Below are 26039 nucleotides of genomic sequence, written 5' to 3' on the forward strand. Positions count from 1 at the left end.
AAAATAAGCACCATTCGGTGTTTACAACTTATAACTCCACATGCCCAACACCATTTTTATGGGAAAACGGTGTGATGTTCCCAACACCAATGCCAAACACCTACTAAATCAATTGTTTTAAAGGTGATGTCATGATGAATTTTGTTGAAAAGGAAAATAAAACCGAGAGAAATAGTTTGAATCAGGATTTTAGAAAAACTAAGGAACGCTTGTCAATATGTGACCAGTTATGTATTCTAAAAAAACATTTCTCTCCCTCTTTGCCTGGCAACAGGGCAGGGATTATATTTCCCCTTCCCGACTCTGATTTTGAAATAAATTTTCATTCCCAACTTTAATCCCTGTTAGGGATAAAAGCTGTCCTCCATCCCTGATTCTCTAGGGATGGGTCCCCGAAATTTTTTAGTAATGCCTCAACCCAACCCCTTGTTTTCCAATTCACACATTCATCCATGGTTTTTAAAATCGAATTGGTGATTGAACCGGTCAGGGGTCCGGTTACCGGTTCGAACGATCCGACAGTTTGACCTGAACGACCGGCCCATTTAAAAAATGGTCAAAACCGTTCGAACGGTTCAAACAATTAACTAGTCGGCTCAGCAGTTTACTGACCAAAATCAACGGTTTTGAGGAAAAAAAGCGGGTTTGGGGAAAAACGGAACCGGTCAAGTGACCAATTCCTGGTTTTTCCGGTCCAACCGTCTGGTCCGGTGTTGAAAACCATGCATTCATCCAATGTCTCTGAATAGAAATACCATGTTTTTTAGGAGGTGTGGTCAAGATCCTGCAACAAGGAATGGATGTCGAATGAACCTTCATTTCAATTAGATATACCTTGTGTCTCTAGGGCTAGAAGCTAGAGCTTGAGGAATGAATCCCCACACAATACGGGACGGATTCTTATGAATTTCCAGAAACCTGATCAGGCTCCGCAAATATGGAAATATTTTTAGGAAAAAGGATGTTCCCTTCCCCCATCAAAATTCATATGCATTGCAGGCTTAGTAATACAGAGAATGTCATTCCCTTCTTCCGATTTTTATTATATGAGAATGCAGGGATTTTGCGTTGAGTCTGCACAACAGTGCCTCTTCACTTGGGACTATCTGCTGTCCTGTTAACTGTATATATGAACAAAGTTGAATATCTGAACCAATGAAAGAGAACATCGCTCACTTCCCCTTTACAATAGAAAGCAAGCAGCAAGTAAACAACTAAACATGATGATTTTGTCATTCACCAGTGACCATTTGATGAGCCACTCTAAGTAGTAAGTAGGTCATGTTAAAAAACAAATAGTTCTAACAAAAACAAAAACAAAAATAAAAATAAAAATAAAAACGCCACCCAAACCCATCATATTTACATAGTTGACTTGAAAGAAAGGTTAAAAATATCGATATGTCCGATACACTGGTAGGGGCATATCAGGTGAATCAATACCTTACTTTTTACTTCTTCTTTTTTCCGAAACCAGTTAGGGGGGCGGTTTAGGGCTCCTCCACCCGCTGAACCGGTCAGACCCTCGATACACCCACTGTAAGGGCATATCGGAGGGGTCCCGGAACAATACGTATCGGCCAATACGAGCCGATACATGTCGATACTTTGAACCTTGCTTGAAAGTTGGCCCTTTTCTATTTCATTTTGGTTGCATTTCATGAAATGGCAGCAAGCAAAAAACCAAAGAGAAACTTAGGCTGTCAATGTTTCACAGATTGGACTGTCAATAGATCTCATTGGTGTGCTGGTTTGTTCCAGAATTGATACAATCAAATCCCGCAACCAACACTTTGGGGTAATAGGGGGAAATTGTTAATGGTGCAAAGCACGGATTACAAAAAACAAAAAATGTTCATCCAGCACCAATACTGAGTCTGTCGGAGTTGGAGTTTGAGAGAGAACCCCGTTGACACTTGACAGTCAAATTTAAACACCAAAATTTTTGACGAGAGGAAAGACTAAAGAGAGAGGTGAAAAGGACTTGTGAAAGAATCACGCTCCTTTTAACTGTGACTCCCTTGCAAACTCTGCATACCGGATCCATTGATCACAACACATCGCTGGCCACGCACATCCAGCTATATATCGAGGTTTTAAAGTACAACCAATGTTCAATCCAAACTCGTATAATGGGAACATCTCCATATAAATTTAACTAAATGTAGAGATATTCCCAATGTATAGATGGCTTGCAGGAGATCCGGGCTCCGATGCCATGGGTCCACGCTTTTAGGTAGGTCGCAAGAGTATGCCGCCAACAGAAGATTTTAATTTATTATATGTCGCATGTTGTGGGGAGAGTTTAATGTGAATTAAGATACAGCCTCTATCTCTCGACTAAGAAACGTCAAGCCGGCATGGAGAGATAAGGTACAATAGTACTTCTCCACTTCAAAAGCCCTAATGCATTTGGGGGTGGGGGACTAGCTTGCACACAGACATAGTTGCATCTCACCTGTCCAAAATTTGTCATTCAAATTGACCTCTCCCTTCCTAAAAAGTAAATCCAGAGAATCAAATTTTGGCAAAAGTAAGTTCAACTGTTTAATAAGGCTACAAAATACAAATTACCCATGTAAAACATCAAACCTGACGACCAAGTAAAACCCATTCTCTCATGAAGCAAGGCTTTACTTGTCAATCAGGGAACCCAAAGACACCAAGGTTAATGCTTTCCTTCTCCAACTTTGTATTGCTTTGAGGATACTGCCGAGATAAATATAGGTTCTACTTCAAAATGAACAAACTCAGGTAGATATTTTCCACATATAGGTCCTGTACCCGATAGACACGAGGCAAAGCTCCCAAAGCATGTTGGGAATGCTTAGCGGATTCACTTTCGATCCAGGGATCTCGGACCAGTTTACAGATATCTCTATCATACGGATGCCAAAATGTTTACACAAGTAGACTAACTCAACATCAAAGCACCACCTGCATATGATAGATGTAGTAAGTTCACAATCTCAATCAAATAAATCATAAAGCAGAAAACACATACAGATAGCAACTTTGTTGCAAAAACCTGAAGAGAAAAAGGAAAAAGAAAAAAGAAAAAAGAAAAATACGCTAGGGTAACCAGACATGTTCTGTTAATTCTACTTTCTTCCAAGTAGCTGTAAGCAGTGATTTCAGTCATATGGCATACAGGAATTTCCTGTACCTGAAGCATGTCACCAACCTTAACGCATGAAGCACAAACCTCATGAGCATACTATTTTCTTCATAAACAAATAAACAATAATCTTACTATATAAACTATTGACCAATATGGTTATGGGAAATATTTGGCTCCCACCAGGTCGCAGGTACTCCACCTATGACCAGTGGATGTTGAAGCCACATCATCCAACATTTTAAAATTTTCAACACAAGAAAGTGTGGCTTTAACATCCACCAGTTGTAGGCAGAAGTACCTACCACCGGATAAGAGCTAAATATTTCACTATGGTTCTTAACTTCTTATCTCACTCCATCATTACCAAGGTTTTAAACAGCTAATATGAGTAGAAGTTGAATTAGGGCATTTTCAAGCAATGTTCTTGCCATATCTGGTAACACAAGATGTGGCCGGTTGTCAATATGGCAAGTTTGCAGAACCCTTTTCAATCAAAAGGAATGGTCAAGTGGACAAGAGAGTTTGTTCAGATGATGGCAGCTCTCACAAATATACCTATTGCTAGATAATTGGTCCAAGGTTCAAAGTATCGACACGTATCGGCCAATATGTATCATGCAGATGGCTTCCCGATACGCCCCTCCAGGGGTTGTATCAGGTCAGACACTGGTTCAGAGGGTAGCCAGGCCTTAAACCGACCACTCTGAACCGGTTTCAAAAAAAATAAATAAAACCTAAAAAAAGGTACCAATACAGGTCGATACGCCTTTTGAACCTTGAATTGGCCATTCTCAACCTAACCATTGAAGACAACTCTGCAAATGCTTTAAAATGGTTAGAGAAAAAGGAAGGCAGCCCATGGAGACTTGATCATTTTTTGGCAGTGGCTAGAGATTTATTGGATCTCATGAATGCAAACTTGCTCTAGATTCCAAGGGATCTAAACTCAGTAGCAGATGGCCTAGAAAAGCGTGGTGCCCATTTGGATGATTTAATTTTTTTTTTGGTATTTGGTGATACACACCACACTTATAATCCCTAAAATCGGTGGTCGCAGTAATCGAATCCACGTCTATGGAGTGAACCAGCTAACATACCAACTGAGCCACCCTTCAGTTGGCTCCATAAATTTATATTTGACAATGGTACTTTGAAGAGCTCTAACACTTTCTACTACGTATTTATATAACCATGTGAAGTCAGAAGCTTCCCTACCACATAAAGGAATCTTGTTGCCTGCCCAGTCTGCTCAGATAAAGAACTCTCTGTATTGGCAATATACTGAACCTTGCAGTTCACATCAACCTATTCCAACCCTGGGTTCGTGCTTTTGTTCAATTAATAACATCCCTCTATTTTTTAATTTAAAACTTTCTCATAAAAGATACATTCGTTATTTAGAAAAGCTCACTTAACAACCCTACTAGCAAACCCACTCTCTACACGTCTGTGTGTAATCTATGCTACATCGACAAATTGGAAGGATATGATCTGCCTTATGGCCTTTGAAATCATGATAATTACTCAACTTTTGGGGTCTACTTGATACATTTTTTATCTATTCTAACTCCATTATGAAGCACTTAATTCATATATGAATATTTTTATTTTACAATGTAAATTATATATTTTATGTATACCTTTTTGTACCTCCACAAACTTATATTCCCGTGGCCCTTCTTTTAAACCTTCACAACAACTGTGACAGAATGGTGCTTACATTAATTTTGAAAACTTAGATCCTATAAGGCCTTTTAGTCATAATTAATGACTGCTTTTTTATTCCCCTGTTTCTTAACTATTTTTATTTTTTTAAGAAAGGAAAATTTATGGATTTAGTTTCCTGAAACTTCTGCAGCACATCAGCAACACTGCAAATAGCTACTTCCATTGACCAAATTTTCTAGTTAGACAAATATGTAGAAGCAACTCTCTACATGTTAAGTTGACAGAATAGAAAGATCCTCTTTTTAAGAGATATGGTCTGTGTCAAATTGTTGACAGAAATGAAATATTTCTATTTGCCTGCTATAGATTCAGATTAGGCATGATCAAACTTTCAAGTTTCATTGCAGTTTAGCAATTTATAAAATTTCACACGATTTACCATCCAGATTATAGAAAACACAAAATCTCTCCAGAGGGTAAGAGCGAAACATAGGTATCAATTGAAGTCATTGTGTTAAGTTTTATCCATGGTTCAGGTCAAGGTTTAAAATTTTGATACGTAACAGGCCGTATCGGCCGATACGTATCGTATTGGGGGCTTCCCGATATGCCCCTACAGGGGGTGTTTTGGGGTTTAACCTCGTTCAGGGGATAGACAGGCCTTAAACCGACCCCCCTCTGAACCAGGTTTAAAAAAAAACTAAAAAAATAGGAGAAATGAGCCTCGGTACAGACCGATACGCCCCTACCGGCGTATCAGCCATATCGATATTTTGAACCTTGGTTCAGGTGAATATATGTACAGCTGCATCATTTATTAAATGGAAAACTTGTTGAGATTTAGTATGATTCAGTTATACTCAAGCAACAGATAAAGTAAACAAGAAACGCCCAAGCATATTTCAAAATGGAAGAAAAACCCAGTCCACATCAGTATGTAAATTCTTAAAGATACCTTTTCAAACGGATGTTCGAGAAAAGTTTCCTCGCTGCTGCCCTAGTAAACATCTTAAAGCCACACTGCAATACATGCAATGAGTTCATGTCAAGGAAAACAATAGAATAAGCACCTCAGAGTCTGCCTGTTGGCTTCAACTAAGAATTAAACATCATTGGGAACCAGTTCTATTTTTACCAATGTGGTTAGGTAATAACTAGTTTTTTGGGCCTCTCAAGTTGATTTAATGGCTAGCTGGTGCCAAGGCACTGATTAGTTGATGAGAAAAAGAAATTTTCTAAATTTAAGATACTGATGCAATCTCATAAATAAGTTAATGTAGATTTGCAAGAAAAGAATGATATTGAGGAGAAAGAAACGCTAGAATTTTCCAAGATAAAGAGAGGTCCTTTACAGAAGTGAAGGAATGTATCTTAACCAGGACTATCCATTGGTTGAAATCCTTGGCTTCTTTCAGCTCTTTTTCATTTGATGACATCTGGAGAAATTAGGCCACAGTTGCACACACTCCGGTTAGGAAAACCAGAGCCACTATAGTTTGGGTAACTCCCCCAGAAGGTTTTTTTAAACTGAATTTTGACGGAAGCAGCCAGGGTAACCCAGGACCATCTGGCATTGGAGGAGTATTGAGAAATGAAAATGGCAACATCATATCCTTATTCTCAGGCCCGATAGGGATAGGGGACTCTACAAGAGCTGAGATATTGGCTGCAGTACAGGAAATTCAGATTGCTAATCAACTAGGAGTGGAGAACCTATCGATTGAAGGGGATTCTAAGGTGATTATAGGCTGGCAGTCAAATCCAGACTCAGTTGTTTGGAGTTATATCTCATCAAAAAAGTTAAATGTTTAACAAGGCACATAACATGTAGATATCAGTGGGTGGGTAGGGAGGCAAATGCTTTGGCTGACCATCTTGCTAAACAGGGGTCTACTAGGGACCATTTATTCTGGGCAGCATTGTAATTTTATTTCTGATCTTTTGTAACGGTTAGGGGAGGCTGCATCTCGTGCCACTCCAAGGGATTCTTGTAAAATCTTATTCCTATTGTTTAATGAAATCATTTTCAATTATCAAAAAAAAAAAAAAACATTTAGTTTACAGTCTCTGTTTTGCAAACATAAAAAAAGTTAGGCCTATCCTAGATAGGGAATTGCAGCCTTTGTTTTCCAAAGAGAAAGTTGCAGCCTTTTATTTGATTCCCCCTTTGTTTATGGCAACTCGATACCAACACACCACTCATCAGAAGAAAAAAGAACCCCACTACTACCTTATTTTTTGTTTTATATCTTTTTTTTTATTTTATGTGCCAACAGCCAGTCATGTTCCATCACAACTATGCAAATAATTGAAGATAAAAATAAACAAATGAAGCTCTGAAATGACTTTGTGATTGACTGGGATAACAAGTCAACTTACTTGATGCTTAGTTGTCTTATGCAACTGTATCATGAATACTGACCAACTAGTTAGTAATTGATTGATGACTAGTTGACATTTTAGTAACACTGTCGGGAACATGCACAGTTAAGTACCTGTGTATCACGAATTCCTCGACCAGCAGTCAAGAGAACTACAGCATGGAAGCCCTTCATAAGAAAATTCCGATACCACTTCCGCTGAAACATTAAGTGAACACCTCTTCTAAGAAAAAGAATTGAAAGGTAAATAAAAAAAGATGTATATAGGGAAATAAATGAAATTAATGACTAAACTGTAGCCAGAGCCTTCTCCTCAAGATGTGCACGAGAACCAAATGCAACAATTGGAATATCAGAGATTCTTGAAACCGAACCACTATCCACACCATCTCTAAGCTTAAGTTCATTTTTAGCTTCTCTACGTATCTGAGATAAGAAATATCAGAAAGTCTTTCTATAAACTGCAAAAATTTTGATGTGATAACTGAAACAGTAGATGTTGAAAAAGCAAGTTAATAATGTAGATGCCATCGTTGATACTGACTTGGTTTTCAAGCTTTTCTAGGTCATTAATCTTAGTTGCCCCATCAGCATCAAGCATTAGAAGTAGCTCACCACGTGAATGGAGCATTCCCTGTTTCACAATGCTTCCAAAGAAGTGAATGGCCTCAATCAATCAGTGTCATATGTGATGGAAAAAAGGGGACACACATGAGGGATTATCTGTCCCTAATTATGTATCAGTGGGGTATTTACAGATGGACTCACTCTTCTTATAGCTTCTCCTTTTCCATGGTTCCTTCCAAGAAGAATGACCCTCACATTTTCTATCGTGTACCTTCTTACAAAGCCAAAAGCTACTCTCTTTGTCCCATCAACACTCCCATCATCAACTATCACCACCTGTTCAGGAATTCATCCATTTATTTAGACGCCAAAAATGTTACAGGAAATTTTAGAAACAGAAATATTTCCTACATGGCCCCAGATAGAGGCAAACGAAGTAACATATGTGCATCTGAACCACAAACCGAGGACCTTCAAACTATTAAAAGAAACTAAAATTCTAAATACACAACAAGTCATAAACTTGAGAATAAACTGAACTGCATGTTCCAAGAGAATTGGCTCAGATCAGTGATGAAGAAGCTCCTTATCAATGCAACAGTAAGACAATTAGATGCATTTAAAGTTGAAGGTTATAAAAGGAAAAGAGAATGCCAAAAGAACATGGATTCAGGTAGTCAGGAAAGATCCCTTAACACAATTTTTTGGAAAGAAGATATGACCTAAATTTAGCCAATGCTAAGGAACAACATTCCCATTGTAAATTCCACCGAGGAATAATGCAGATAATAACAACGCTTTTAGGATCTCATATCTATCTGCTTACTGAATCACATAAAAGTAATAGATAAGATATGTTGCCGAATGCCATAAGGAGAACCCTACATCAATTCACCAATAAAAGATCCCCTCAGAGTGGAACTTCACTTGCCCCTTATGCAGGATAGATTTGATTTATTTTCATGGAATAGAATATAAAAAGAAACATCCTTATCTGAATGTCATTGTTAATACTATATAATAAATCATTTTATCAAATAAGAAATCATACTGTAAAATAATATCATGCAAGTTTAAGTTTAAGCTTGAGATTTAATTCCCTCAGAAGACTTGCCTCATAAGAAAATGACTTGTCCTTTGCAGCACGTTGTTGAAGATAACTACAAAATAAAGACCCAATAATCATTATTTGTAACTTCACTACAAAGAACATGTATATAATTATTTAACAATGTGAAAGAGAAGAACATTTGTGTTCTACTAAAAGAAGTAGGATGGGGATGCAGTTAAAAGAAGGAACATATTGCACCATATCAGTAAAGATCCACATCAAAGAAATCTACATACTGAAGGACACATCTAAAGATTATATTAGCTTTTGTTTCTCACAAGAATAAGATAATTTTTCAAATTCTATTTTCTGATTCTTTTCTACTTACCTACTATTCAGGGTTCTTTATTTTCTTTTCCTTGATCTGTACCATAGTTGTCAAGGCAACGCCTAGGTGGGCGCCTAGGCAATAAGGTGCTCATGGAGGGCCTCCTTGCTTAATCACCAAGGTATTTTTTACATGGTGCTTTCGGATACTTTTATATTTTTAACTTTAAGATTATAATAATAAAATAGACATTACTAAACTAAACTAGATCTGTCTTCTCCATGAACAGATCTAAAGCACCAGGGCCGGATGGTTTCACAATGGCTTTCTTTCAAGATTGTTGGGACATAATCAAGGAAGACTTGATTGAGGTCTTCAAGGAATTCGAGGATAATTCAGTGATTAGTCGTGGAGTTAACCTTTTTTAGCCTTAATTCCCAAGAAGAAAGAGGCCAAGCATCCAAAAGACTTTCGACCTATTAGTTTGGTGACTAGTGTATACAAGGTTGTGGCTAAGGTCTTATCTTTGAGGATTAAAAAGGTGCTTCCTTGTCTTATCAGCCAAGCCCAAGGAGCTTTTGTTCAGGGGAGACAAATAGTAGATCAAATCCTAATAGCAAATGAATGTGTGGAGGAGATGAGGAGATCGGGTCGTAAAGGTTATGTTTGTAAACTAGATCTTGAAAAGGCTTACGACCTAGTGGATTGGGGATTCTTATTACTTGTGCTAAGGAAGTGTTGGTTTGGGGATAGATGATGCAAATGGATAAACGGTTGCCTTTCCTCTTGCCATTACTCCATCCTAATCAATGGGGTAGTTAACGATTTCTTCCCAGCTAGCAGGGGTCTGAGACAATGTGATCCCATGTCACATTTCCTATTCACTTTAGTTGCTGATGCTTTTAGTAGACTTCTCTCAGAAGTGGATAGGGCTGGATCCTTAAGAGGGTGGAGAATAGGTAGACATAGAGTTTCAGTAACCCATCTTCAATTTGCAGACGACATAATAATCTTTTGTGAAGGTTGTGATCTGATGGAGGTAAGAAATCTGAAGGATTTGATAATTCACTTTGAGAGGGCCTCAAATTTGAAGATAAATTTTGAAAAAAGTTGTGTTGTGGGAATAAATTTGAGTAGAGAGGAGATGGAGTTTATAGCAGCCTCGTTAGATTGCACTTGGTCTCAGTGGCCTCTATCCTATCTAGGACTTACCTTAGGCGCAAATCCAAAGGAAAGTAGGTTCTGGAACCCGGTGGTGGAAAAGTTAGAAAAAAGATTGACAACTTGGAAGAGAAACTATATTTCCATAGGGGGTAAAGTTACTCCGATTAAAGAAACTCTAGCCAACTTGCCTTTATACTTCCTGTCAGTCTTTAGAATTCCTAAAAGGGAAGCAAAGAGGTTGGAAAAACCGATGAAGGACTTCTTATGGGAACCTGGGGAAGAGAAAAAAGATCATTTGATTAGGTGGGAGGTGGTGAGTATAAGCAAAAATGGAGGCCTAGGCTTAGGGAATGTGGTGAGTAAGAATGAAGCTCTTTTAGGTAAGTGGCCTTGAAGGTGTCCCTTGGAGAGGGAGAGGTTGTGGCATGAAGTAGTGAAGAGTATCCATGGTTGTTCTGAATCAGGTTGGGACGCGGAGGTATCCTGAAGGGCTTCGCTTACAACACCTTGGAAGGCTATTTATGGCATTCTCCCGAAGTTCCTCAGATTTGTAAGGTATGATGCTTGTTCTGGAAACTCCATTCTTTTTTGGGAAGATATTTGGGTGAGCACTCAACCCCTAAAAGACCGCTTCCTTCTCTATTCCATCTCCCTCTTTAAAAAGAAACCAATTTCATGGTTTCTTCCCCCCCCCTCCCCCAATTCGCCCTTTGGATTTAAATTGGAATTTTGGGTTTCCAAGAGGGTTAAGGGATGAAGAACTTCTTTGTGTTTCAGAGCTCTTGTTGCTTCTAGACCCAGTATGCTTGGACCCCCCTAACCTGGACAAAAGGGTTTGGTCTCTAACCTCGGTTGGCTCCTTCGCTTGTGCTTCTTTCTTTAAAGCCTCCTGCTCCAATCCCTCCTCTCAGGTGTTCCCTGTTAAAGAGGTCTGGTCAAGGCCAATTCCTCCTAAAATAGCAGTGTTCTGTTGGGTAGCCTACTTGGGTAAGATCAATACAGTGGAAAACTTGCAAAAGAAGAAACCTTACTTGTGTTTGTCCCCAAATTGGTGCTTCTTGTGTAAAGTGAAGGGTGAGGATTGTAACCATTTACTGATATCGTGCTCTTTTGCTGCCAATATTTAGAACTGGGTTGTTGCACTATTTGGGTGCAGGTGGAACTTGCCCTTCGAAGTAAAGGTACTGTTCATTCCGGCTGCCTTTGGGAGATTGACAAAAAGAGGGAAGCTAATGTGGAAATGTATCAGAGCCTCTACCTTGTGGACTTTATGGGAGGAGAGAAATGCTAGAATATTTCAAGAAAAGGAAAGAAGTCTTGCTGAAATTAAGGAATGCATAATGACAAGGACAGTCTCGTGGCTAAAATCTTCAGACTTGTTGGCAGATTACTCGTTTGATGACTTAAGGAGAAACTGGGCAGCAGTGGCTTCTACAGTCTCCACAAGGAACAACTCACAAGCTTAATGGGAATCCCCACCGGATGGAGTGGTAAAACTGAATTTTGATGGTAGCTGCCAAGGTAACCCAGGGCCATCTGGAATAGGAGGGATTCCGAGAGACAAAGATAGCAACATGTTGTCTTTATTTTCTGGACCAGTAGGTGTTGGTGATTCTGTAAGGGCAGAGATACTAGAAGCGGTACAAGGTATACAGATGGCCAGTCAACTTGGAGTGAATAATTTGATAGTAGAAGGGGATTCCAAGGTAGTAGTGGGCTGGTTGACAAGTCCAGAGACAGCTTGTTGGGGCTACAGGGATCTGTTAAAGAAAGTTAAATGGCTGACAAGGAATATGTCAGTCAGGTTTCAGTGGGTCAGCAGATCAGCAAATGCAATGGCTGATTCTTTGGCCAAGCAAGGGGTGTCGAGGGGAGATCTGTTTTGGGCCACTTTGTAACTGTGTTTCAGGCTTGTGTTTGTTTAGTGTTTATGATTCAGTCCTAGGGGGAGGTAACACCTCGTGCCTCTTTCTAGGCTGAATGTACTACTTTTTTTTGAATTAATAAAACTACTCTCATTTATCAAAAAACTAAACTAGTCAGTTTTAAGTTAAAATACTAGAGGAGTTGAAGAAGACAAGAAAAGAATTCTCACGGAGTTAGAGGAGTTTGATATTAGAGAACAAAATGGGACCCTTGATGCTTTAAACAGAAATAGAAGAGCAGATTTGGGAAAGGAATGGGAACAGCTGGTCAGAAGAGAAGAAATTTACTGGAGACAAAGATCAAGAGTGAGATGGCTGAAAGAAGACAATAATTCCAGATTCTTTCACACTTATGCTTCGGGAAGGAGTAGGAAGAATTTCATCTCTAAGCTGAAACTGAACCAGAGGGAAGTGGAGAATCCTGAGGAAATTGTGGAAGACTTCCTTTCCTTCTTCAAAAACCTCTACTCCAAGGATAGTAATAACCAATTTACATTGAACAGATGGGAAGGCACAACTCTATCAGCTGAAAAGAGGGTTTGGTTATAAAGAAACTTTGAAGAGGAAGAAGTTAAAATGGCTGCCTTCAGCATGGATGGAGATAAGGCTCCAGGGCTGGATGGTTTCCCCATTTTTTTCTTTCAGCAATGTTGGGAAATAGTAAAGTCAGATCTCATGGATTTTTTCAGGGACTTCCACTCTTCTGCCATTGTTAACAAAGGCCTAAATTCAACCTTTCTTTGCCTCATCCCAAAGAAAGAGGGAGTCTTGGAAGTTAAAGACTTTAGACCAATAAGTTTGATAGGGAGCATCTATAAAATTTTGGCGAAGGTTTTGGCCAAAATACTTAAAGAAGTCCTAGAAGATCTAATTTCCCCAAACCAATTTGCTTTTGTAAAAGGGAGACAAATTGTGGACAGCATTCTAATTGCAAATGAGCGTGTGGAAAACAGAAAATCTTCTGGAAACCCGGGGGTCCTCGTGAAACTAGATCTGGAAAAGGCGTAGGATAAAGTGGATTGGGATTGTATTTTAGATTGCTTAAAGATGAGAGGCTTTGGTAGAAAATAGATCAGGTGGATTAAAGGTTGTATTGGTTCTTGGTTTTCAGTGTTGATAAATGGTGAAGCGAAAGGCTACTAGGGGTCTCAGACAAGGTTGCCCACTTTCCCCCTTTCTATTCACTTTGGTGATAGACATCTTTAACTATCTATTGGATAAGGCTATTCTCCTTAACTTGGTGAAAGGATTTGAAGTGAGAAGGGACAAGATTCACATTTCACATTTACAATTTGCTGATGACATAATTTTGTTCTTGGATGCCTCCATAACCAACATCACAAACACTAAAAGGATAATTGAATGTTTTGAACTTATCACTGGTTTGAGGGTTAACTTTTGCAAAAGTAGTATAGTAGCTCTTAACTCAATGGAAGTGGAACTCCTAGAAAGCTTCAAATCTTTGTTGGGGTGCAAAGAGGAGAATCTTCCTATTTCCAATCTTGGGATGCCTCTTGGAGGGAATCCAAAATTTCTCAACTTCTGGAGACCAGTGGTGGAGAAATGTGAGAAGAAACTATCAACTTGGAAGAAGTGTTATCTCTCAAAAGGGGGAAGGCTTACTCTCTTGAAGGCCCCTTTAGCAAATTTGCCAATCTACTTCCTTTCAGTCTTCTAGATTCCAACCAAAGTCAGAAATCAGATTGAGAAGCTTCAAAGGAACTTTCTTTGGGAAGGAGGTAGGGAAAAGAGAAGCCACTTAGTCAGTTGGAAACAAGTATGCAAGCCTACAGAGGAAGGTGGTTTGGGAATTGGGCACTTAAAAGAGAAAAATTCTTCTCTCTTAGGTAAATGGTTATGGAGGTTCCCTAAAAAACCCAACGCTCTTTGGATAGCTGTCATTTCAAGCAAATACGGATCAAATGTAAATGGGTGGGATAGCAATCTCCATTTGAACAGGATAAAGTCCACAAATCCTTGGAAAGGTATCATCTCCACCCATGCTTCTTTCTTTCCTTTTATAAGATATAAACTGGGAAATGGCTCTAAAATAAAATTCTGGAAAGACCTTTGGTAGGGGGAAACTACCCTTGCAGCCTCTTTCCCTAGACTTTTTAACCTTACCCTTGACCAAGAAGCCACTATTTCTTCCTGCCATCCAAACCAAACCGCTAGAACACCCTAAACCTTCGACTCAGAAGACCCCTAAGGGATTCAGAGATTTCTGAAATAGACTTAATTCAGACCTTTAAAGAAGCCTACATCTCCCCCTCCTGATCTGACACCCGAATCTGGACCCTGCACCCTACTGGCAAATTCTCTTCTAAGTCTATGCTCAGGGTTTTGATTGCTGATGAACAACATTCCTTCTTTCCTTATAAGAAGATCTGGTGTAGTCACATCCCTTCAAGAGTTTGTTTCTTTGTCTGGGAAGCATGTCTCCAGAAATTAAATATTTGTGATCTCTTGCAGAAAAAAATTTTGGGAAGACTGTCCATCTCTCCTCATAATTGCATTTTATGCTTCAGTGAAGATGAATCAGCAGATCACATTTTTCTTCACTGCAAATTCACCCAAAAGATTTGGTTCCATTTCTTAAAAATGGCAGGTTACAGCTGAGTTATACCAAAGCACATTATGGACTCTTTGCATCAATGGCAAGGAAAAGGGTTAAGTAAAAGGGGTAAAGTTTATTGGCAATCAGTGCTACATGCAGTGTTGTGGGGAGTTTGGGACGAAAAAAAAAAAAGTTAAAATACTAGTTTCTTTTTATTATTGTTCTCATATGTTAGGGTTCAATCAACATGTATACTGATGTGGACGCATATTGAGAGCAGCAGCAGCAATGATCCGGTGTTCTCATCCTATCCAATTCGGCAGCAACAGTCTTATCCATTCGGCAGATTAGATTAGACTATCTTGTTATTCCTATCTTATCTTATTAAGTTAGTAGATTAGATTATCTTATTTTATTAGATTAGGATTAAGAGAGACTTATCTTATCTTATCTTATCAGTTCAGTAGGATAGATTAAGGGAGTCTTATCTTATCTTATCTTATCAGTTCAATAGGATAGATTAAGGGAGTCTTATCTTATCAGTTCAGTAGGATAGATTAGTAGGGAGTCTTCCTAATTAGCAAGGAGTCTTCCTAAAAGTAGGACTCTTATCTCTTGTAATCTCCTATTTAAGGAGCTGAGAATATTGAATAAAGGCATCAATAATTTCAGTCAAGAAGAGAGTAAGGAGAGTTAGGTGATCTCTTGGACAAATTACCATTAGGGCGGCCAAGATAGGTTCATCAAGAGCAAGGAGGAACAAGGGAAAACAGGAGGTTTTCCCCGTGGACCGACCCGTGACGAGATCCGATTTGCGAGCCCATAACATTTTGGTATCAGAGCAAGGCGTCATGGGTGATCGGGAGTAGCTATCGTCCAGGGTCCACGAACTCGAGCACCGGCTCATGGAGACCAGCTCGGAAGTACGGGAACGAAGTCAGGGAGCTACGGCATCTGATGGAGTTATTCCTTTCTAGCAAGGAGAGGAACACAAAAGGGGAGGCAGCCACTAGTGGTCGCCGACCGGATCTGTCGGAGTCTTCCGGCGAGCAGCAGATCGTCAACCAGGGGGCCGCGGTCATTCCCAAGTACAGCAGGTTGGAATTTCCGTCGTACAACGGCAGCGGAGATCCCTTGGGTTGGCTGTACCGGTGCGAGCAATTTTTTCGCAATCAACAAACAGACGACCGAGACAAGGTAAGCCTAGCCGCCTTTCACCTAACGGAGGAAGTGCAACTCTAGTTCTATCGATTGGAACAGGAAGAACCCGGGCTCAGTTGGACCCAGTTCAAATCCTACTGCCTTCTTAGGTTTGGGCCCCCACTGACAAGCAACCCCTTAGGTGAACTGATCAACCTCAAACAGACGGGAACGGTGGCTGAATACCAGCGCCAATTCCAGACCCTCCTTGCTAGAGCAGCTTCGGTACGACCGGACCAACAGGTAGACATGTTCACCGCAGGGTTAGCAGAACCCTTGAGGGTGGATGTGGAGATGCAACACCCCCCCAACCTGGTCACAGCCATGAATATAGGGCGAAACCTTTAGTATGGGGCGGCCTCCATCAGCATGGGCATCCCCGGAACCACTCGGAATGGCTCCATATTCAACAGCCAGCCAAGAACGGAAGCCACAGACGAGTAACAGTTCCAGATCAGCATCCAGTGTGGGGAGCAGCGACGTTGCACCCCCTATTAAGCACTTGTCCAGGGCTGACATGGCGGAACGCAGGGCGAGGGGACAATGTTTTAATTGTGATGAACTCTACTCAGCAGGGCACAAGTGCAAGAGACTTTTTTGCCTCCTGGTGAAACAAGAGGAAGATGAGGATGAACCCTCTTCATTGGAACCCGATCCAGGAGGGCAAAGTCACTCCACCTATCCGGGATTCCTTTGACTGTGTTTTAAGACACCCATCTTGAATTCGAGCTTGAGGACAAACTCGTAGTCCAGGAAGGGAGTAATGATGTGGACGCGTATTGGGAGCAGCAGCAGCAATGATCTGGTATTCTCATCCTATCCAATTCGGCAACAACAGTCTTATCCATTCGGCATATTAGATTAGACTATCTTGTTATTCCTATCTTATTAAGTTAGTAGATTAGATTATCTTATTTTATTAGATTAGGATTAAGAGAGACTTATCTTATCTTATCTTATCAGTTCAGTAGGATAGATTAAGGGAGTCTTATCTTATCTTATCTTATCAGTTCAGTAGGATAGATTAAGAGAGTCTTAATCTACTAGTGGAAAGTAGACCGCAACTACAGGTAGCCGTCGCAAATGGAGAGAGAGTTCACAGCCCTGGAATCTGTAAGAACATCCAAATACAAGTCGAATCTGAACCCTTCTCTGCTGATTTACTTGTGCTACCCTTGGACGAGTTTGATATAGTGCTTGGAGTTAAGTGGTTGATTACTCTAGGCCCTATCCTATGGGATTTCAGCGCCCTAACAATGTCCTTCCACCTGAATGGAAAACAAGTTACTTGGCAGGGAACCAAAGTGAAGGCAAAGAAACCACAAGTGCATACACTCCAAGGCGAAATTATGCACACAGCAAATATGGAAAGACTCCTCACCGACTTCTCGGATATATTTCAAGAACCCAAGGGACTTCCACCTGCCCGATCGTGTGACCATCGGATTCCTCTGATAACAGGTTCAAAACCGGTCGTCGTTCGGCCGTATCGCTACCCACATCTGCAAAAGGACGAGATAGAGAAGCAGTGTGCAGACATGATGAAACAAGGGATCATCCGCCCCAGCCGCTCCCCCTTCTCTTCGTCGGTTTTATTGGTACCGAAGCAAGACAATACTTGGAGGTTTTGTGTGGATTACAGAGAACTCAACAACAGAACCGTCAAGGACAAATTCCCGATTCCCGTGGTAGACGAACTACTGGATGAGCTCCACGGATCTCAGTACTTCTCGAAGCCAGATCTCAGATCGGGATATTTTCAGGTCCGGATGGCCCCCGAGGATGTGGAGAAAACAGCCTTCCGAACACATCATGGTCACTTCGAATTTCTAGTTATGCCGTTCGGTCTCACCAACACCCCATCCACATTTCAGTCACTGATGAACGAGGTATTTCGGCCCCACCTTTGCAGATTCGTCCTAGTATTCTTTGACGACATCTTAGTCTACAGTAAATCATGGGTTGAGCACGTACATCACCTACGGACTGTTTTGGAACTACTGCACCAACACAAGCTCTTTCTGAAGCGGCCCAAATGTTCTTTTGGGGAGCGCCAGGTTCTTTATCTGGGACATATAATCAGTGGGCAAGGTGTCACAGTGGATGGCTCCAAAATCCAAGCAATTCAAGATTGGCCCAAACCTCAATCCGCCAAAGCTCTCCGCGGGTTCCTAGGACTGACCAGGTACTACCGCAAGTTTGTGCAAAATTATGGATTATTGGCTGCCCCATTAACCAATATGCTAAAGAAGAACGCATTCCAGTGGGATGAAGCAGCTGACGCCGCCTTCGCAAACTTAAGGGATGCCCTCTCCTCCACCCCCATGCTGCAGTTACCAAATTTTGACCTGGAGTTTACGGTCGAATGCGATGCATCCAATATAGGTATTGGAGCAGTACTACAACAACAAGGACACCCAATAGCCTTCTTTAGCCGCAAACTGGCTGACCGGCATCTAAAGCTACCGGCCTACGAGCGCGAGTTGATTGGACTAGCTAAGGTCGTACAACACTGGAGGCCATACTTGTGAGGAAGATCCTTCGTCGTCAAGACAGATCACTATAGCCTCAAGTATCTACTGGAGCAGCAGCTTACCACTCCGCCTCAACAGCACTGGGCGAGCAAACTGCTCAGGTTTGATTTCCGGGTAGACTACAAGGCGGGGTCCTTAAATCGGGCCGCAGATGCCCTGTCCAGACGTGACGAAGATGCTATGCTCCTTTGTGCAATTTCTCGGCCCCGCATCACCCTGTTAGAAAGCATTAGAAGCACGCTGCCCCAATCACCGGAATGGAAGGACCTTGTTCAAAAAATACAGTCCAGAACGACCAACCTGAATTGGTCCATTCACGACGGGCTGGTACTATACAAAGGACGGATATATCTCCCAGCCAACTGTTCCTTAATTCCCTCCGTCATCTCCAGCATACATAGCTCCACACATGTAGGCATTCAGAAGACATTGCATCGCGTCCAAGCCAATTTCCATTGGCCTAGTATGAGGACTTCGGTTCGGGACTTCATCCAGAATTGCTCCACGTGCCAACAACAAAAATGGGAAAACCTGCACCCGGCAGACCTTCTCCAGCCTCTTTCACTCCCAACACAAATCTGGGCTGATATCTCTATGGACTTCATTGAGGGCCTACCCAAGGTCGGCGGAAAATCGGTCTTATTCATGGTGGTGGATCGCTTTTCCAAGTATGCTCATTTCATTCCCCTGTCCCACCAGTATAGCGCGGTTTCAGTTGCCCACGTCTTCTTTACACATTTTCCGTTTGCATGGGCTACCCGAATCCATCGTCAGTGACAGGGACCCAGTTTTTACTAGCACCTTCTGGAAGGAGCTGTTTCGGTTGCAGGGTACAACCCTAGCCTTTTCCTCCGCCTACCACGCTCAGACAGACGGGCAAACAGAGGTGGTAAACCATACAATAGAGATGTATCTCCGTTGTTTTGTGGGTGACCAGCCACGGCGTTGGGTGAATTGGCTTCCTTGGGCCGAATACTGTTACAACATGGCCTATCATTCTTCTCTTGAAATGACACCATTTCGGGTCGTCTATGGTCGGGACCCACCCTGCCTATTGTCCTACGAACCCGGTTCGACGCGGTTGGAAGAGATTGATCGTGGCCTACAAGACCGCGATGCCCTCCTATCCGAAGTCTCTCTCCGCTTACAGCAAGCACAGGCACACATGAAGAATGCCTATGATCAGCACCACCGGGAATTAACTCTCGAACCAGGACAACTCGTGTGGTTGAAGCTCCAGCCCTATCGGCAACACTCCCTCAGACGCAGAGCTCCCCCTAAACTAGCTCCCAAATTTTACGGGCCTTCAAGGTTTTATGGCGGATCGGGAAAGTTGCATACAGCTCGAACTGCCAGAGCACAGCAAACTCCATGATACCTTCCATGTGTCCTTGTTCAAGCCATTTACAGGTACTCCTCCTGATAAGGTACCTCCCCTACCACCCTTAAAGAACGGCAGACTCATTCTCCAGCCTCGAGCTCTTGTTCAATCTCGAGTCAATTGGGGTATTCTCGAAGTCCTAGTGGAATGGGACGACCTACCATCAGCCGAGGCCACCTGGATCCCCTGGACTGATCTTCAAGACGCATACCCAGATCTCGAGCTTGGGGACAAGCTCGTTGCCCAAGAGGGGTGTAATGTTGTGGATGCGTTCGTGGGGAGGGCGTACCGCCGCCGGCAGCAGCAGTGAAGAGGGTCCCACATGGCAGCAGCTTATCTTATCCTTAGCAATCTCTCTTATCTGTTCTTACTTTATCTATTAGAAGAATAGTAGGAGTTTGATTTATCTTAGGGAAGCCTTATCCTTCCCAAGTAGGAGTCTTATCTATAAGCAGTCGAATTCAACAAGGAGTCTTCCAACAAGGAGGACTCTCACCTCTTGTAATCTCCTATTTAAGGAGCTTCGATTTGAGAGTAATGGTATCCAATTTTCATTCAAGAAAAGAGTTGAGGAGAGTTAGGGTGACGAGATCCTCTTGTAATCTCACCTATAATCTCCTATTTATAGGGTCTGCACGCAAAGGGAGGGGCAAGGGGAAGCTAGAGGTCCTCCCCGTGGACCGACCCATGACGAGATCCTACGCCCGGGCCCACAACATTTTTAAAACGTTATGGGCCCGCGAATAGGATCTCGTCACGGGTTGGTCCACGGGGAAAACCTCCTGTTTTCCCTTGTTCCTCCCTGCTCTTGATGAACCTATCTTGGCCGCCCTAATGGTGATTTGTCCAAGAGATCACCTAACTCTCCTTACTCTCTTCTTGACTGGAATTTTCGATGCCTTTATTCAATATTCTCAGCTCCTTAAATAAGAGATTACAAGAGACAAGAGTCCTACTTTTAGGAAGACTCCTTGCTAATTAGGAAGACTCCCTACTAATCTATCCTACTGAACTGATAAGATAAGACTCCCTTAATCTATCCTACTGAACTGATAAGATAAGATAAGATAAGACTCCTTTAATCTATCCTACTGAACTGATAAGATAAGATAAGTCTCTCTTAATCCTAATCTAATAAAATAAGATAATCTAATCTACTGACTTAATAAGATAAGATAGGAATAACAAGATAGTCTAATATAATCTGCCGGATGGATAAGACTGTTGCTGCCAAATTGGATAGGATGAGAACACCGGATCATTGCTGCTGCTGCTCCCAATACGCGTCCACATCATTACTCCCCTCCTGGACTACGAGCCTGTCCTCAAGCTCGAATTCAGGATGGGTGTCTTGAAACACAATCAAAGGAATCCCGGATAGGTGGAATGACTTTGCCCTCCTGGATCGGGTTCCAATGAAGAGGGTTCATCCTCATCTTCCTCTTGTTTCACCAGGAGGCAGAAAAGTCTCTTGCACTTGTGCCCTACTGAGTAGAGTTCATCACAAATAAAACATTGTCCCCTCGCCCTGCGTTCCGCCATCTCAACCCTGGACAAGTGCTTAATAGGGGGTGCAACGACGCTGCTCCCCACACTGGATGCTGATCTGGAACTGTTGCTCGTCTGTGGCTTCCGTTCTTGGCTAGCTGCTGAATATGGAGCCATTCCGAGTGGTTCCGGGGATGCCCATGCTGATGGAGGCCGCCCCATACTGAAGGTTCCGCGGCTGAGTTGTAGCTTGCGTTTGAAGGCGCGAGCTATATTCATGGTTGTGACCAGGTTGGGGGGGTGTTGCATCTCCACATCCACCCTCAAGGGTTCTGCTAACCCTGCGGTGAATATGTCTACCTACTGGTCCGGTCGTACCGAAGCTGCTCTAGCAAGGAGGGTCTGGAATTGGCGCTGGTATTCAGCCACCATTCCCGTCTGTTTGAGGTTGATCAGTTCACCTAAGGGGTTGCTTGTCAATGGGGGCCCAAACCTAAGAAGGCAGTAGGATTTGAACTGGGTCCAACTGAGTCTGGGTTCTTCCTGTTCCAATCGATAGAACCAGAGTTGCGCTTCCTCCGTTAGGTGAAAGGCAGGTAGGCTTACCTTGTCTCGGTTGTTTGTCCGTTGATTGCGAAAAAACTGCTCGCACCGGTACAGCCAACCCAAGGGATCTCCGTTGCCGTTGTACGACGGAAATTCCAACCTGCTGTACTTGGGAATGACCGCGGCCCCCTGGTTGACAATCTGCTGCTCGCCGGAAGACTCCGACAGATCCGGTCGGCGGCCGCTAGTGGCTGCCTCCCCTTTTGTGTTCCTCTCCTTGCTAGAAAGGAATAACTCCATCAGACGCCGTAGCTCCCTGACTTCGTCCTTGATTTCCCGTACTTCCAAGCTGGCCTCCACGAGCCGGTGCTCGAGTTCGTGGACCCTGGACGACAGCTGCTCCCGATCACCCATGACGCCTTGCTCTGATACCAAAATGTTATGGGCCTGCGAATAGGATCTCGTCACGGGTCGGTCCACGGGGAAAACCTCATGTTTTCCCTTGTTCCTCCCTGCTCTTGATGAACCTATCTTGGCCGCCCTAATGGTGATTTGTCCAAGAGATCACCTAACTCTCCTTCCTCTCTTCTTGACTAAAATTTTCGATGCCTTTATTCAATATTCTCAGCTCCTTAAATAGGAGATTACAAGAGATAAGAGTCCTACTTTTAGGAAGACTCCTTGCTAGTTAGAAAGACTCCTTGCTAATTAGGAAGACTCCCTACTAATCTATCCTACTGAACCGATAAGATAAGACTCCCTTAATCTATCCTACTGAACTGATAAGATAAGATAAGACTCCCTTAATCAATCCTACTGAACTGATAAGATAAGATAAGATAAGTTTTCTTAATCCTAATCTAATAAAATAAGATAATCTAATCTACTAACTTAATAAGATAAGATAGGAATAACAAGATAGTCTAATCTAATCTTTTTTTTTATCAATAACACTTTCATTAATCATCAGTAGAAAATTTACAGGAGGAAGACAAACACACTTATCTTCCAAGAGTCACTAAGAGCCTCATAAAAGAAAGAAAAAGAAGAAAAAGAGAAAAAGAATACACTAAAATTACAGCTTAGCCCAAAACAGTGAATCCCTTTCTGCCCCTTGTTTAGCTAAACCGTCAGCTAGGGAATTAGCCGATCTTTTAACCCAACATGTCTTAACTTCCATCTCCCGCACCAGCCACATGAATTTCCTCCTCTCATTGTTATACTTCCATAAACCATTTTGATCTTTAGTCAACCATCCTATCACCACCTCTGAATCCCCTTCAATTATGAATTTCTTGATGTTCAACTCCTTACCTTTCCGGACTCCTTCCATAACTACAAGGATCTCAGCTCTAAGGGAGTCACCCACTACAATTGGGCCTGAGAAACATGGCAGAGATGACCCCATTTTCGTCCCTAAAAACACCTCCAATCCCCGATTGCCCCGGATTTCCCCTACTGCATCCATCAAAGTTTAATTTCAAGAATCCTCTAGGTGGGGGAGTCCAAACCACTTTCATTACTGACTTGGTCTGTGTGCAATTTGTAATTTCACCCCACTTCCTCAACATGTCATCCACAGTGTAATCTGTGAATAGTTCCAAATATTTCAGCCACTGTATTGCCCTAATATGTATGATAGCCTTCAGATCTGCTGCTCCTCTTTGGGGTTTCTGAGAATATCCTGGATAGTCTAATCTAATCTGTCGAATGGATAAAACTGTTGCTGCCGAATTGGATAGGATGAGAACACCGGATCATTGCTGTTGCTGCTCCCACTACGCGTCCACATCATATACTGCCTTGAACACTTCGAAACTTGAACTGATAAGCATGGAAGAACACAGTTTTACCCAATCAACACATATTGATTATTTTCGTCATCATTTCTTCTTCTTCATTTACCCTTTCTTTTCTTTTCTTTTTTTCCTAGGACAAAAATAGAGACCCAACTCCTCTATTTTCTGAAATTTCTTTTCTTTCTTCCATTTTTTCATGACTATGTTTATTCCTATGTTTCAAATGAAACCTATACATTTTTTATGAAGATTATAGACAATTAATAGCAAAAGATGGTTGTTGCTTGCTATGGAACCTAAGTAATTACCCTAGGATTCATGGTTTTTATTCAAAAAACCCATCACCTAGGCAACTAGGAGACAATTAATAGTGAAAGACGGGTTTTATTCAAAAAAAAACCCATCACCTAGCCTCACCTCGACACTTTGAGAACTATGCCTCTAGGGTCTACTACCTTACTTTGACAATCAAGAAATACAAAAATAGATTAACATGTGGAGCAATGAGTTCGCATAGCCACAACACTTTTTTTGACCCTCCAATAAAACATGACATGCTATCAACCAAACAAAAAACCAAATCACCCAATGAGTGCTTGCTTGGGCAATTTGATTTTGATGTGTTCACATGGTCACAACATTTAGTTACAATCCTCTAATAAAACATAAACATGCCACTAATTAAATGAAAAACCAATTTATCCAATGAGTGCACCCTAAATGACACACTAACAACCCAATAACATATGAAAAAATAGAGATTGCCTCTAAGACCTACTAACTGATCATAATAATTCAGAAATACTAGAGTAGCCTAACATGTTGAATGATGAGTTCACACGACCACAACACTTTCATACAACCCTCCTATGAAACACAAGCATGCTATTAATCAAATGAAAAACCAAATCACAGTATGAGTACATGCTTGGGTGATTTGGTTTCAATGAGTTCACATGGTCATAACACTTTCTTGCAACCCTACAATAAAAGCAGACATGCTAATAATCAAATCACCCAATGAGTACATGCCTTCTTCCTACCCCAAATGATGCAAAAATAACCCACTAGCATATGAAAAAACAGAGACTACCTCTAAGGTCTACTATCTTACTATGACAATCAAAAAATGCCAAGGTAGCCTAACATGTGTTGTGATGTGTCCACATGATCACAATACTTTCTTGTGAGTTGTGACATTCTAATAGAAAACTAAAATGCCATCAAAATATCAATCAAAAGAAAAACCAAATCACCCAATGAGTGTATGCCTGGGTGATTTGATTTTGATGAATTCACGAGGTCACAATACTTTATTATGACCCTCCAATAAGTCACAAACATGCTAATAATTTTTTTTTTTTTTTGAGATGAAAGATAAAAGATTTCATTAAACAAGAAAGGGTCTAATAATCAAATTTAAAACCAAATCACCTTGTGAGTGCATGCCTAGGTGATTTGGTTTCAATTAGTCCACATGGCCACAACACTTTTTTCCACAGCCATCCAATAAAACATATACATTCTATCAACCAAATGAAAGACAAAATTACCCAATGTGTGCACTCTTGTTGCTACCCGAAGTGATACATGAACTACCCACTATCATATGATAAAATAGAGACTACCTCGGTGATCTACTACCTTCTTAGGAATACCAAAAGAATACAAAGGTTGCCTAACATGTAGAGCGATGAGTTCACATAATCTTAACACTTTATTGTGGCCTCTGAAAAAACCCAAACATTCTATAAGTCAAAAGGATAAACCAAATCATCCAATGAGTGCATGGTGATTTGGTTTTCATGAGATCATATAGTCACAACAGTTTCTTGTGACCATCCAATGAAACACAAACATGCTGCTATCAGTAAAATGAAAAACCAAATAACCCAGCAGAGGCATGTCTGTTATTGCTACACCAAATGATAGAAGAACAACCCACTATCATATAAAATAGAGACTACCTCTAGAATATACTATCTAACTATGACAATAAGGTAATACCAAGGTAGCTTAACATGTAGAGTAATGCCTAGGCGATAAAGCACTCATGGAGGGTTGCCTCACTTAATTGGCAAGATATTTTACATGGCACTCTTGGATACTTTTATGTTCTTAACTTTCTAAAATTACAAAAATAAAAGAAACATTAAACTAAATGATTCAGTTTGAGTTAAAATATTAGTTTCCTTTTATTATTTTTCTTATTTGTTAGGGTTCAACCAAGATGTATACTATCTTGAACCCTCAAAGGCATCAAAGTTGAACCAATAATCATGGAAGAACTTAAAATTTTGTTCAATCAACACATATTATTTTTTTCTTC

At 41.3% G+C, this 26039-nt stretch overlaps 1 protein-coding gene across 2 annotated transcripts in view; it reads right to left on the reverse strand.

The window, feature by feature from the left end:
• Positions 1-2363: 2363 nt before the first annotated feature.
• LOC104593807 (uncharacterized) overlaps positions 2364-26039 on the reverse strand; it is a 30045-nt gene continuing 6369 nt past the window's right edge. The window contains exons 4-11 of one of the 2 annotated variants that reach the window (XM_010253821.3): positions 8852-8897; positions 7939-8073; positions 7715-7804; positions 7465-7596; positions 7285-7368; positions 7169-7192; positions 5745-5809; positions 2364-2937 (exon numbers count right to left, since the gene is read on the reverse strand). In XM_010253821.3, the coding sequence (XP_010252123.1) occupies positions 2751-2937; positions 5745-5809; positions 7169-7192; positions 7285-7368; positions 7465-7596; positions 7715-7804; positions 7939-8073; positions 8852-8897 (763 nt within the window). In that variant the 3' untranslated portion in view covers positions 2364-2750. The remainder of the gene's footprint in view (positions 2938-5744; positions 5810-7168; positions 7193-7284; positions 7369-7464; positions 7597-7714; positions 7805-7938; positions 8074-8851; positions 8898-26039) is intronic. The other variant, XM_010253822.3, reaches the window with a different exon arrangement.

The sequence above is a fragment of the Nelumbo nucifera genome, chromosome 5 (genome assembly GCF_055504915.1).
Source record: "Nelumbo nucifera cultivar China Antique chromosome 5, China Antique-T2T, whole genome shotgun sequence".
NCBI lineage: Eukaryota > Viridiplantae > Streptophyta > Magnoliopsida > Proteales > Nelumbonaceae > Nelumbo > Nelumbo nucifera.